The sequence below is a fragment of the Aquarana catesbeiana genome, linkage group LG02 (assembly GCF_042186555.1).
Source record: "Aquarana catesbeiana isolate 2022-GZ linkage group LG02, ASM4218655v1, whole genome shotgun sequence".
Lineage (NCBI taxonomy): Eukaryota > Metazoa > Chordata > Amphibia > Anura > Ranidae > Aquarana > Aquarana catesbeiana.
The window spans coordinates 811,873,409-811,888,427 of NC_133325.1; the positions used below are offsets into that span (position 1 = coordinate 811,873,409).

At 45.6% G+C, this 15,019-nt stretch overlaps 1 protein-coding gene across 1 annotated transcript in view; it reads left to right on the top strand.

Moving 5' to 3' along the window:
• The first annotated feature begins 793 nt into the window (after nucleotides 1-793).
• Nucleotides 794-15,019, top strand: part of LOC141127824 (immunoglobulin superfamily member 3-like) — a 48,916-nt gene continuing 34,690 nt past the window's right edge. The window contains 1 exon segment of the mRNA XM_073614633.1: nucleotides 794-932. Coding sequence (XP_073470734.1) covers nucleotides 794-932 — 139 coding nt within the window.

A 15,019-nucleotide genomic window follows, 5' to 3' on the forward strand; every position in this document is an offset into this window, starting at 1 on the left:
ACTGTGGGAGCATCGGCCACTTCCTCCCCAATTACCATATCCATCCCAGTAAGCCATCTCCACACATCCCTGTTCTCTCCAAAGTGGCTGCAACCTCACCTACTCACCTGGTTCTCCCTGTTTTCCTGCAGGTGGCAGAAGAGGTGATCTGACTTCTGGCAATAGTTGATTCGGGGGCCTGCAGTTGTTTCCTGGACCAGGCACTGGCAACAAAATACAACATCCCCCTTCTTAAGGAACAGCACCTGACCGTCCACCTGGCTGACCAGTCACCCAAGCCACTACTCCACTACTAAGTCCACTGAGTCTGGCCAGCACGAGTTCCTCAGATTTGATATTTTAAATTCACCCATGTTCCCGGATATCCTGGGTATCCCATGGCTGCAGGCACACAATCCTCACAACAACTGGTCCAGCAGGGAGATCTGCTCCTCTTTTCCATACTGCCAGCAGCATTGCCTTTGCACCAAACATCGGGACCCCGCCTGACTTCAGCCCAACACCCACCAGGAGGTGCCTACAGTCTACCCAGAGTTCCTGGACATCGTTGACACCAAGAGTGCTGATGCTCTTCCCCCACAATGGCCATATGACTGCCCCATTGAACTTTTGCCAGGCTCTGAGATACCCTTTGGTCGAATATTCCCCCTCTTGGAAAAGGAGCTTGAGACCCTGCGGCTCTATCTGGATGACAACCTAAAGAAGGGGTTTATCCGTCCTTCCTTCTCTCCTGTGGGCGCTGGCATATTCTTTGTGGGGAAAAAAACAGTCCCTCAGACCCTGCATAGACTACATGAAGCTCAAAAAAATTACAATTAAGAATTGTGACCAGCTCCCTCTTATCCCAGAACTTTTCCAGAGATTCCGTAACGCCTGGGTCTTCACCCAACTGGACCTATGCGGGGCCTACAACCTGATCCGCATCCGAGAGGGTGATGGGTGGAAAACAGCGTTCCAAACTCGGTTTGGACACTTTGAATACCTGGTCATGCCCCTTTAGTCTCTGCAACACACCTGCCACTTTCCAACACCTTGTGAATTACATTTTCCGGGAGTTACTGGACCATTTTTTTATTGTTTACCTAGATGACATCCTTATCTTTTCGGATACTTTGGATTTCCATAGGTCTCATGTAATAAAGGTGCTAGCCACCCTCCGGAGACACGGACTGTTCGCAAAAGCCAAAAAGTGCAATTTTGAGAAAGAATCCGTCCAGTTTTTAGGCCTCATTATTTTTACCAAAGGGATCGCTATGGACCCCCAAAAAGGTCAAAGCCATCGTGGACTGGCCAGCCCCAATGGATAAAAAGTGTGTGCAGAGGTTTGTTGTCATCGCCAACTTCTATAGGAAATTAATAAAGGATTTCTCCACCGTTATTTCACCAATTACCCAAGCAGCCTGAAAGCATGTACGCTACCAATGGTCCTTTGAGGCTCAAGTCGCCTTTGACACACTGAAGTCCCTGTTCACTTCTGCTTCGATCCTTCAGCACCCTGACCCTGCACTACCCTATGTTCTGGAAGTTTATGCCTCAAAAATTTTTACAGGAGCCATTCTGTCACAGCGCCAGGGGCCCAAGGCACTTCTCCATCCCATAGCTTTCTCCTCCCACAAGATGAGCCAACCAGAAAAGAATTATAATGTGGGGTATCGAGAGCTTCTCGCTATAAAAACAGCCCAGGAAGAATGGAGGTACCTCCTAGAGGGAGCCAGTCATCCTATTATGATCTATACAGATCATAAAATTATAGAACACCTCCGGTCTGCCAAAGAGGTTAAGACCTCGCCAGGCTCATTGGGCCTTATTCTTTTCTCGCTTCCAGATCCATATCACCTACCGGCCGGGATCTAAAAATGGCAAAGCAGATGCCTTATCACGCATGTTACCTGATACCTCAGAGGAGGCTACACCTGATACTAGCCTGACAAAACAGAACTTTTTATTTCTTCAACAGGATCTCCAATCTACTATGGAGCAAGCCGCAGCCCAATGCCCAGAGTTAGAGACCTCTGTACTAAGAAGCCAGGAGGGGTTCATATGGCACAAGGTCTTCGATCCACAACAGGCTAGGCCACAGGTCCTAAGAACCTTTCACTACCACCAGCTAGCCAGTCACTTCGGAGTTAAAAAGACTACCAAACTTACGTCTTTTCAATTGGTTTTTATTGAACAAAAATGCAAGTTACAATAATGCAATCGTCATCCCAACATGTATAATAAGTAATGGTATTCAGAAGTAACAAGTGCTTTCTATTAACTTCAGGCATATAAAATACCAACAGTGAGATCAATACTATAACCCAAATCTCAATTGAAGGCTTATTTTTACATAATGCAGAGAGTACAAAAAGAAAGAAAAAAAAACACATAAAGGGTTTTAAAAAGAAGGGAAAACTAAAGCAAACAAACAGACAAAGGTAAAATACCAAGGACTTCTCATTCTGAGAGACGAGGTATTATGTAGTCTCTGCACTAAATGTTCTTTAATGGAAATTCACAAAGCCAACAAAAAAACAAGAAAAATAGCCCTGGGTCTTTAAATGAGGTGAGAGAGGTTTAGCCAATGTCCACAATGAACACTGAGACAAAATCAATTTATTCATTTCAAAATGTTATGTAACGGAGCGGTAACAACAATTATTGTGAGTTACCAGGCATAATAGCCAATGTACACAACATAGATGAACGTAAATATACAAAGATTTATTACAAATGTTATACATCAATGAGCAACAATAAAACTTGAAAGTTACTGGGTCAGTAAATACACATACAAAATAAGATGATAAAATGTACATACATGTGGACAGGGAAGTATGTGAACATAATGCAGACATCAATAATACCCAGCATGTACCGGCATAAAACAAGCATCAATAAAGCCCTATGCATTTCGCGAGACCCTGCTCGCTTCTTCAGGGGCGGATGCACGAATGTTGTATCGAAGTCTGAGATAAATTGCCAAACGCTGGATATCAAGATGGCAGCAGTGTGATGCATCCAGCTCGGGAGCTGAGGAGGCGGAACAAAACAAAGGCCACAATAGGGGAACATCCGGAGGATCAGCACGGTCTGGATAGGGGTATTTCTCACTGCGGTCTCCACTTAGCCCCTTAAAATTGTGTCTGGAAAATGTCTCAATGGAGTGAAAAACATCCAATGGTTGTCGGTTTGTTGTTGGTTAGAGATGTGACCGCTCTATCCAATCGCCAAGTAGTGAATCAGAATCCCAGCCGTGCTGAACGTCCAGATATACCCACAAGACCCCGAAGGCTACGCCCCCAGCGTCATGTACGGGCGGTGACGCATGGGCGTCCAAAAGACATCCACCATCAAAGGGGGGTGCACAGATGCATACACAAATGTCTATTGAAGCCGCACCTGAAATCGGCAAAAGTAGTGCAGGAACTACTTTAGCAAATTGGTTCGGCGCCACAAAAAAAATGTGGCATCGATTGGAACAGTGCCATTGCTGCCAATAGTCATGCGATTTGATCTCTCAAATCGCATGACAAATTGCTCCAATGTAAACATAGGCTTCTGCACACCTGCAAGTTAATGATAAAGGTGGAATCTTATATATATATATATATATATATATATATATATATATATATATATATATATATATATACCAGCTGTGAAGAATTGCAGGTAATGAATTCAGCTAGTGGATAGGCAGTGTTGTATTTGTCAGCTTTAGTTCACATTGGTGCGATTTGACTTGCCAAAGCGGTGACAATTACACTGTTTTCACTTTGGGGTGCAATTTGTATTGATATCAGTGCAGAAACCTGCACAGATGTCTCTGAAATTCCCCCTGCAGTCAGGACTGACATGCGGGAATGAAAGTGTGTAATTTCTGCTGAACGATTTCCTCAAACTGGACCTTTTGTTTTTGTCATTCACCTGCTGCTAACCCAGGGACACCATTTTTTATCGAACGCCTTTAAATATCATAAGTAGAAATACAAATTTGCATATCTATAAGTGTGACATGTTGGGTATCTATTTACTCAGCGTAACTTCATCTTTCACATTATGCAAAAACATTGGGCTAACTTTCTTGTTTTTTTTTAAAGCCCAAAACTGTTTTTTTTTCCTAAAAAAAATGCATTCGAAAAATTGCTGCGCAAATACCGTCCAGCATCTTACTCCGCGGCGTCTTGTTCCCTTCTTCTCCTTGGGCTGCTCCGCATCCATGATGGCATGGAGGGAGGCTCCCGTAGTGTGACGCTTCTCCTGTTCTGACGGTTCTTAAATAACGGAGGGCGGGGCCACCCGGTGACCCCGCCCCCTCTGACATCACGGGGAATGCCACAGGGAAGTCCCCGTGCATCAGAGGGGGGCGGGGTTTACTGGGTGGCTCCGCCCTCCGTTATTTAAGAACCGTCAGAAGACGAGAAGTGTCACACAGCGGGAGCCTCCCTCCATGCCATCATGGATGCGGAGCGGCCCGATGAGAAGAAGGGAACAAGATGCCACGGAGGAAGATGCTGGACGAGAACACCGGAGGAAGAACCAGAAAAACCAGAAGAAGAAGATGGAGGAAGAAACCAAAGGAAGATAGAAGATAGAAGAAAGAAGAAGCATTTAAATAAAGGAATTGTCAAAAACTGTCTCTTGTCATTTTTAACATTTTTGACACTTTTTTTGTGAAATGGTAGAGGTACTTTTGTACCTCCTTACCATTTCACACAGGGGGGGAGGGCTGGAATCTGGGGGTCCCCTTGTTAAAGGGGGCTTCCAGATTCCGATAAGCCCCCCGCCCGCAGACCCCCACAACCACCAGGCAAGGGTTGTGGGGATGAGGCCCTTGTCCTCATCGACATGGGGACAGGGTGTTTTGGGGGGCTACCCCAAAGTACCCTCCCAATGTTGAGGGCATGTGGCCTGGTACGGTTCAGGAGGGGGGCGCTCTCTCATCCCCCCTCTTTTCCTGCGACCTGCCAGGTTGCATGCTCAGATAAGGGTCTGGTATGGATTTTTGGGGAGACCCCACGCCATTTTTTAAAAAAATGTTGGCGCGGGGTTCCCCTTAAAATCCATACCAGACCTGAAGGGTCTGGTATAGATTTTGAGGGGGACCCTGCTCCATTTTTTTTTTAAATTTTGGCAGGGGTTCCCCTTAATATCCATACCAGACCTGAAGGGCCTGGTATGGCATTTAGGGGGACCCCTTCCACGTAATTTTTTTCAAATTTTGGTTCTGGGTTCCCCTGTGGGGAATTCCCATGCCGTTTTTATCAATGAACTGTTATGTGTATTGTCGGACCGACAATTCATTAATAGCCGCAAGTAGTTTTAAATGACTTTTTTCCTTTGAAATGTAATTTTGCTGTCAGACTTTTTTAAACATGGGAAACATGCGCCCCTTTACAGGCATACTATAGACACCCCCCAGGTATGAAATTTAAAGGGATATTACACTTTTATTGTTTCACTCAAAGCATTATTAAAATCACTGCTCCCGAAAAAAAAAAAAAAAAAAAAATTTGGCAATGATCCATGTCCCCTGGGGCAGGACCCGGGTCTCCAAACACTTTTTATGGCAAAGAACTTGCATATAAGCCTTCATTGAGAACTTTGGATTTTGCAGGTTTGAGCCCCATTGACTTCCACTATTCCAGCATATGTGATCTGACAGGCATTATTGCCGCAATAGCGCTGCTTTCCATTTGCATTAGCGCTGACTTTCTGAGAGTTGAAGTCTTTCTGGCCTTTTCTGAGAGTTATTTTTTGGTACTGCAGGAGAATTTTTTTAGCGCTATAGTAAATGACCCCCATTGTGTATAAGATGATGAATATATTGAGAAACCTAAATCATGAAGAGTATATGAATATATTCTATACTGTGAGCTGCAGCTGGCAGGACATATCCAGTACTAGCACTTACTTGTTGGTTCCGAACCTTTCCTGCATGTGTTGGCAGCAATCTAGAGATCACCTAAAGATCCTCAGGAAGCTGCACCTTTATTTAATAGAGTTAAATGCCTATTAGTCACAGGTGCTCATCTCCACCCCACATCCTCCTCCTGCAACTGGAGACCCGACAGCAAAATTAGCGTGTTGACGTGGCCCTCTCGGCGTTCCGGAAGGCGATGCTCCGGCAACAGCCATCAGCCCCGACGCAATATGCGTGACGTCATGACGTTTCACGCATGTGCAGGTCAAACCTCGCACGCGCGAAACCCCTAAACGTCCGGCAGTGATCCAGGTACACCGCCGACACGGAGAGGTGGCCCAAATAAGAATGGGTCCCACCGTGGAAGCACATGTGTGGGGAGACGCCGGGCAACCGCGTCTCCCCACTGTGCCGGGCAGCCGAGTGGAAAAGAGGGACCAGCCCAAAGGTGACAAGAGAGACGTGGCGCTCCATGCGGGACACACATCATAAATAATGTGTGTACCGAAAGGCAACCATGATTGTGAAAATTGTATTAGTTGGTGTGTGTAATATATTGATGCGATTTTGTTATCTAATTTGAAGAGTACAAGATCGACCCGAATATAAGCTGAGGCACCTAATTTTACCACAAAAAACTGGGAAAACTTATTGACGCGAGTAGTGGAAAAGAGGGTCAACAATGACCATCTGCAGCCTCACTGTGCCCATTTGCAGCCATAGGTCCCCTGAACTTCAAACTCGGTAGTTAAGGGTTCCTAGATGCCCCCTAGCTGAAGCCAAAATTTGGAGTCTCTGGACCCAAAGGGTCCCGAAATTACATTGCTGCAGATGGACACAGTTGACTGACTTTGGGGCCCCTTATCTCGGGGCCACTTGGTGCTAGGAACCCCAAATTTGGTGTGCAAACCAAGTGGAACTAGCACTACAACATATCCAGCTGGGATTCCTAGCACCAAGTGGCCCGAGATACGGGGCCCCAAAGTCAATTTAGAAAATGTCAAGCACTTTTCTGCAGCAGAGAACGACATTTTTCAAACTGACTTTGGGGCCCATATCTCGGGGCCACTTGGTGATACGAACCATAGCTTTGGATATGTTGTAGTGCTAGTTCCACTGGGTTTGCACATAAAATTTGGGGTTCCTAGCACCAGGTGGTCCCGAGATACGGGGCCCCAAAGTTGGTTCGGTAAATGTCATTCTTTGCACCAGAAAAGTGCTTGACTCGAGTATAAGCCGAGGGGGACACTTTCAGCACAAAAAAAATGTACTGAAAAACTCAGCTTATACTCGAGTATATACGGTATATTGATGCGATTTTATCTAATTTGAAGAGCTAGAGGTATATTAGGTCCCACCAATCCAAATGAAACAAAAAGGAAGGAGAAATATTGTCTATTTATTTATTCCTCCTAGACTTGGCTACCTAGCTCTGTCTATTTTGACCGATTAACGGTTCCCTTAAATTTAGGCTAATTCTGCCTATTGCAGATCCCTTCGTGTATAACCTAAATAGGTAACTGGAAGGGAAATTATCTGTTGTGTTTTCAAAGAATTGGGATATACCTCTACTCTTATTGCAACCAGGGGCGGATCCGGGGGGGGGGGGGGCAACGGGGCAATTGCCCCCCCCCCAACATAGTACTGACTGCAAGGCTTTCTCCCTCCGCCACCTCACCAGATTTGCGTTACGAGGCTTCTAAATGCAGCTGAAGGGACTTTATTTCTGCTTCCCCTGGCTCTCCCAAAGTCCCAGGTGGCCTAAAATATATTCCCTGGGCCCCATCAGTTCATTTAGAGGGGGCCAGTGGCATCACTATGGGGGTCTGGAAGTGATGTGACACCGGGGCCACTGCTACACGCTGGCAGATTTGCAGCACAGCGGTGCGAGTGTCACTTCACTTCCCTGTCAGTGATCTCCACCCGACAGGAGGTTCCTAGTCCTGGCTGGTGTGACGTCATGATTCAGAGGCAGCAGGATTGAAGACAAGATGGACTTGTAGCCAGAGCTCAGTGCACTGCAAGTGAGTTAGCACTTAGCTAAGGAATTGTTATGTTAATTAGCTACGGCGGGCATTCTTATGTTAATGAGTTAACACCTTGTGAAGAGGTTAACGCTTTGGGGGAGGGGAGGGGGGTTAAATAATTTATGTTGGTAATTGTAATATGGCACATGGAGGGGGTAAATGTACTCACTGATGTATTACTGACCAGTGGCAATTAACCCCTCTGTGCAGCATTAATGACAGTGGCACTATCAATGTTAATTAACCCCTTTTATGCTACAGCATGAAGGGGTTTATAAACACTGCCACTAGTGCCACTAATGCAGCACAAAGGGGTTGATTAATTGCCACTGGTCAGTAATACATCAGTGAGTACATTAACCTCCTCCATGTGTCATATTACAATTACCAATCATCATCATGATAATCACACAGTACAGGTGCGTTGAGCCACAGCCCCTGTATTGTGTGATTATCATGATAATGATGATATAGAATGACAGAAAAATTCATCTTTAGGCTTCATTTACACAGGGCGTGCAGCAGACATGCGTCTAACATGCAGGGCTTTATTTTACTGGCTTGGGGATGCATAAAGTGTTACATGCATCCCAATGCCAGCATCCCATTTATTTCTACTGTGACACACAGCCGCTATATCCCAATATGTCATGCGTGTGGATCCCAGAATGCAGGCAGGGTTTATTCAAGGACCCGCACCAGCATGTCATATTGGGATATAGCGGCTGTGTGTCTCAGTAGAAATAAATGGGATAAAACCACCCCGCTAGCGGCCAAATAGCGGCGCTAAAAATAGTGCCGCTTTACCGCCGACGCCCGCCCAGTGTGAAAGTAGCCTTATTTCCTGGCAGTGCCCCTCCCGAGACTAGACTCTGGATCCGCCCCTGATTGCAACTCGTATATGTTAGGAGGGGAATGGGTGTTTAACCACCAAAAAGAAGAACAACAAAGTGAAGTAACACATGCAAGAGTTGACACAGCTGCAAACCCCAAAAAGCATTGCAAAATTAGTGGAAAAGATTCCCCAGGGGGCATTTAAGCAGCAAAATATTTCTGAAATCATTTTAGTAAAAATAATGGAAAATTGTTATCACTTACCGTAATTTTCCTTTCCTGGCCCATCCTCATGTCAGCACATAACGGGTTAACACCTCCTTTGGAGCCCCCAATGACCACATGTTCCAAGCTGAATATAAAAGACAGCCCCTCCCCCAACTAAGATGTTCGATAATTTAGCCTGCGACAGGCCACTAGGGAGGGAGTCCTGTGCTGAGTTGAGGATGGGCCAGGAAAGGAAAATTATGGTAAGTTATAACAATTTTCCATTTTCCTGGCCCATCCTCCTGTCAGCACATAACGGGATATACCCAAGCCAATATAGGGTGGGAGAGAACAAATGAAAAGAGATACTGACAATCAAAGAAAAGCTGCTAAAGCCAGAAAGAATTGATCTCTCTTGTCCCAAACTTGCTGGTCGCATATTTAGTTTGCAAAATGGATGAATGAAGACCGCATCAGACCTTCAAGCTAGCCCTTACCTATATCTTCCAAGCAATCCTGGCATAACTGCCCCAAAGGCTGCCACCCCTCTAGTCAAATAGGCTTGCAATTGTTTCAGAGCAGAAAATCTATCACCCTGGTAACCCAAGAGTGGATGACTCTTGAGGGCCTGATGGCTAAATGAAAAGATTTTACACTTTCCTCTTTTGACCAAGTACACTGTTAGTAACTCGACAATGTGTAAGAAAACTGAAGTCTTCCTGTTGTGCACTCAGTGACTCTCATGTGAAAACTCCAGAAAAACCGGGAAGTAGTCCCTCTGAAATTGGATACCACTTTAAAATTGAACTTTGGAGATCGATGTGGTATACCTATCTCTGGTAAAAAGGAAAAAGAAAAAGCCACCAAAGGGTCCTTACCGGAAAGTGTTGCAATCTTCAATATCTGTCTGAAGTAGTTACTGTCAGAACTAGTTTTACCGTGAGGTACTTCAATGGAAATGAAACCTATTGGAGCAAAAGGGTGCTCTCAGATCCAAGCCCAAGTCCCACAGAGGGAACCAGGATTTCCCTCAAGGTCATATGGATCGTCATCTGGAAGAAGCATCTGGTCACTGGCTTTTGCACCCATCTGCAGCCTGTGAAAAGATAAAGTAGAGATCTGTACCTTAAATGGATTTGTATGCCAGACCAACCTCTAGCGCTGACTGTAAAATGTCAAGGATTTTGGCTAGATCAGGGAACACTGGAGATAAAGCTTTTGCTGAGCAGACAAAACAGACTTCTTTCATATCCTCTCATATGTAACGTTCATGGATGATCTTCTGGTCACCAGGGTCTGAACAACCTCAGATGAGAATCCCTGGACCTCTAGTGTAGCCTATTCCATAGCCAGGCTATTAAAAGTAGGCTTATTGTATTGGGGAGCTGTTACTGACCTTGCCATAAAGCATTTAATTTGGCCAGAGACAAAGATCAAACAGAGAATTCCAAGGCACTGTGAACCTCTTGTATGACAGAGTCTTTGCATTGGTATCCTGTTGCAATTATCAGAAAAAGACTTTTAGTGTCCCTTTTTAGGCAATGTAGGCTACTACTGTCTTGTTGTCAACCCCTTGAAAATATAGAAAAGCTTGCAATGCTAGAAAAAGGCTTTTTTTTCATTCAAGATACTTGGGGACTCTGCACTTCACCGCGCTCCAATGACCTTGCACTTGTCGCTTCAGATGGTGGACTCCCCAGCCCCAGAGACTGGCATAAGGCTTCATAATCATCCTATCGCCTGGGCTGAGAGGCATGTCTCCGAAAGAAGCGCAGTTGCGATGTCCAAAATTTTAGTTCTTGTTTAATTTGTATAGGCACAAAGATTTTCTGATCCATAGATGGCCCAGCTCATAGGCTAAAGAAGGTAAATTGAAACGCCCTCATGTGCCATCTGGCCCAAGGTACCACCACTGCCAACAAGATCTTCAAATAGATTCCTGGGGCTGTGACAATTCTGTAAAAGGCAGACAACTGGAAGTGACCTCTGGCCACCGCAAATCTTACACGCCTCTGGTGTTTGGCATTGATCGTATGAGTCGGAAGTGTGGAAGTATGAGTCGGCAAGTCGAATGATTCCAAATGGTCCTCCTGCTGAACTGTACCTGTGACTGTCTGCATGGACTCCATCTTGAACCTCTTGATGTATATGAACACATTCCATTCCTTCAAACTGAAACAGGTCAGGAGGCTTCTGCCTTAGGTACTAGAAAAACTGGGAAAACAGGCCCCCAGATGATTCTATGTTTTTGGCATCACTGGCTTGATGGCCTTGTAGCAGTATAAAAATTTTGCAAACATTTTCTCTTCTGAGATCGGTTCTCCATTGCCCACCCACCTGTCTTCTGGACCCACTGGTCTTTGGTGATTGTTGTCCAAACCCTCCAGAAGGAAGCTACAACCATCTACTTCACTTAGGCCCCCTGGCCCCAAATGGAAGAGACTGGTTGGGCACACCTTTAAAATAGACTTTCCAGCCATCTTAGCAGCTTGCTCTGGACTTAGTTCATGTCAAAAGTAACTTTGAGATACCTCCATTGTGATCTCTTAAATCTGCAGCCTGTCCTATAAGATTTGACCTCCTGCACCCTCTGAAGTTCAGTGGGCTTGAGTGAAGGATGGCAGCTTCCTCTTACTAGTCTGTGGCCACCGTCCAGACTTTTTCTCATGTCATTCGCTTAATTGCGTTGTTCAGCGTTTGGACGAACAATAACCTACCATTATAGGAAATGTCGAAGGCTTGTGTAGAAGGTCCGCCTGCCCTCCAGTGGTATAACCACAATGCTCTCACAGCAGTGACTGAGTGCGCCAGTGCTTGTACTAGGTCTATTGAAAGCATCAACCAAAAGTCAGTAGCCAGGTTCCACTCTTTCCAGAAACTGTGTCAAATCTTGCAGCTTCCAATGTTGAATGTAATGCCATTTCTGAAGTTAATATATCGAAGTTGCTGGTTGGCGGGCAAAATCTGTCACTGTATAGAGTCTGAGCAAGCCTGATGGCCAGATCACCACAGTTTCTGCATTCCAGATATGTTTCTGCATGAGTGTTTTTGATGCATTCCCAATGCGTTTTGCCACTTTCCCGATGTGTTCCTATAAAGAAACAATGCAACCTTCTACTCTTGTTGACGGCATTAGAATGCGCTGTACTGGTGTGAAGTAATTGGAATCAAAGGTAAACACTATCCATGCGTTCTTGATGCAGAAATAAAAAACACACTGGACTGCATCTGGTGTGAACAAGTCCATTGAAGGCAACCAAATTATAAAAAGGCAAAGACACTTGCTGCACCGGACACAAGAGGGCAGCAACCACCCCTGGAAGTGCAGTGCATAAACATACAGCAGCCATTTTATCTGGATAAAGCTTAGGGAACCATTACTGTAAATTGGTCTTCTGAAGAGGTCTCTGTCATTCTCCATCAACGAGCGATTTATGCTCTATCATTGTTGGGAAAAGACTAACCTCCAACGAGCGATTTACACTTTGTCATTATGAGAAAAGGCCATCCTCCATCATGAGTGATTTACGCTCTGCAATTCTGGGAAAAGGCCATCCTCCATCATGAGCGATTTACGCTCTGCCATTCTGGGAAAAGGCCATCCTCCATCATGAGCGATTCACGCTCTGCTATTCTGGGAAAAGGCCATCCTCCATCATGAGCGATTTACGCTCTGCTATTCTGGGAAAAGGCCATCCTCCATCATGAGCCATTCACGCTCTGCAATTCTGGGAAAAGGCCATCCTCCATCATGAACCATTCACGCTCTGCAATTCTGGGAAAAGGCCATCCTCCATCATGAGCGATTTACGCTCTGCTATTCTGGGAAAAGGCCATCCTCCATCATGAGCGATTTACGCTCTGCTATTCTGGGAAAAGGCCATCCTCCATCATGAGCCATTCACGCTCTGCAATTCTGGGAAAAGGCCATCCTCCATCATGAGCGATTTACGCTCTGCTATTCTGGGAAAAGGCCATCCTCCATCATGAGCCATTCACACTCTGCAATTCTGGGAAAAGGCCATCCTCCATCATGAGCCATTCACGCTCTGCAATTCTGGGAAAAGGCCATCCTCCATCATGAACCATTCACGCTCTGCAATTCTGGGAAAAGGCCATCCTCCATCATGAGCGATTTACGCTCTGCTATTCTGGGAAAAGGCCATCCTCCATCATGAGCGATTTACGCTCTGCTATTCTGGGAAAAGGCCATCCTCCATCATGAGCCATTCACGCTCTGCAATTCTGGGAAAAGGCCATCCTCCATCATGAGCGATTTACGCTCTGCTATTCTGGGAAAAGGCCATCTTCCATCATGAGCCATTCACACTCTGCAATTCTGGGAAAAGGCCATCCTCCATCATGAGCCATTCACACTCTGCAATTCTGGGAAAAGGCCATCCTCCATCATGAGCCATTCACGCTCTGCAATTCTGGGAAAAGGCCATCCTCCATCATGAGCGATTCACGCTCTGCCATTCTGGGAAAAGGCCATCCTCCATCATGAGGGATTTATGCTCTGCCATTATAGGAAAAGGCCATCCTTTCTGAACGAGCGATTTACGCTCTGCCGTTATTTGAAAAGGCCATCCTCCATCAGCGATTTATGATCTGAAATTTTTGGAAAAGACCATCTTTCATGAATGAGTGATTTAGGCTCTATCGTTATGGGTGCTGCATGTGGCGTGGATATTTGCAGCATACTTTCTGCTATAGCCGCCTTAATAGGACTTAGAATTTTGCACAACCACGATCCTTGTGAGGCATCCTGTGCAATTTCATTGCTCTGCCACTGCAGACTGCATGCTGGCCCAAAATGCACCCCGAATTTGGCAAGGCATCTTCTACCATGCTGGCATAAACGCATGTGCCAATTTCCTGGATCATGTTCCTTCACAGAGTAAGTGGAAACAACTCATTTAGAGTTTATTGACCACATGCTTAATGAATGTGACAACCTGTTAGGTGTCGTCATCCTGCGATCATTGGCGGGTCTTATGTTTTTTGGAGCGTTTGCGTTCAGGGTTTCTGCTCCTAAAATAATGCAAAACACCTCAATTTGAATATTTTCCTTGAGCACTCTTTCAAGAACCGTGTCCCACGTCGCCCCTTCCTACCTTTGCTAATCTTCTGTGCCACTAACAGGTGTGGCAAGCTCATATTTGCACAAAATATATGGCGAAAAGCATCTTACCTCTCACCAAAAAACATGGAACCCTGTCTCTTTAAGAGCCATCTGCCTTCATCCACTCACCTCAGGAGTCTCTGCAGGTGAGCTTCAGGCAGCATTTCCAAAGGCAGACAGTCAGAGTCAGAAAAAAAACAGCCAGACTGTCAAACCCACAGAAGTACACAGCATAGCAGAGGAGCCAGGACAGACATCCAGAGACAGACAGGAGACTCAGCCAGAATCTGAGGGAAGTCCTTTACCTGGCAGGACTGCAGAGAGGGAGAGAGAATCCCTCCCAACTGCAGACCTCCAAGATCATTTACACCATTGCATGGCGACTGGTGGTTCCCATCCTGTGCAGCCCATCTCCCCGCCCCCTGTGACACCATTCACAGCCGCTCTCAGACTGACAATAAAGCCAGGAGAGCAGTGCGGTGCGCTGCATATAAAAAGACAGGAAAAAAAAACCAAAGGGAGAGGCAATGATGACATTGCAGAGCTCTTATAATACCCACCTGTACAATATATCAATTCTGTTTAAGCATCATTTTGCCCGCAGCCTTGGCACAAGGCACCTCAGATTTTAGAAAGATTTACTTTCAGCATTCTGGGTCCTCCAACTCCATGAGAGGCTGAACATGGAGGGGGAAGTTCGACAGGGGGGATACAGCAAACAAATTACTTACCAACTGCAATCAGCATGTGGCCTGGAGCATGACCAAAAAAAGAACATCTTAGTTGGGGGAGGGGCTGTCTTTTATATTTAGCTTGGAACATGTGGTCATTGGGGGCTCCAAAGGAGGTGTTAACCCGTTATGTGCTGATGGGAGGATGGGCCAGGAAATTATTTAATTCAACAATAGAATGCATTAC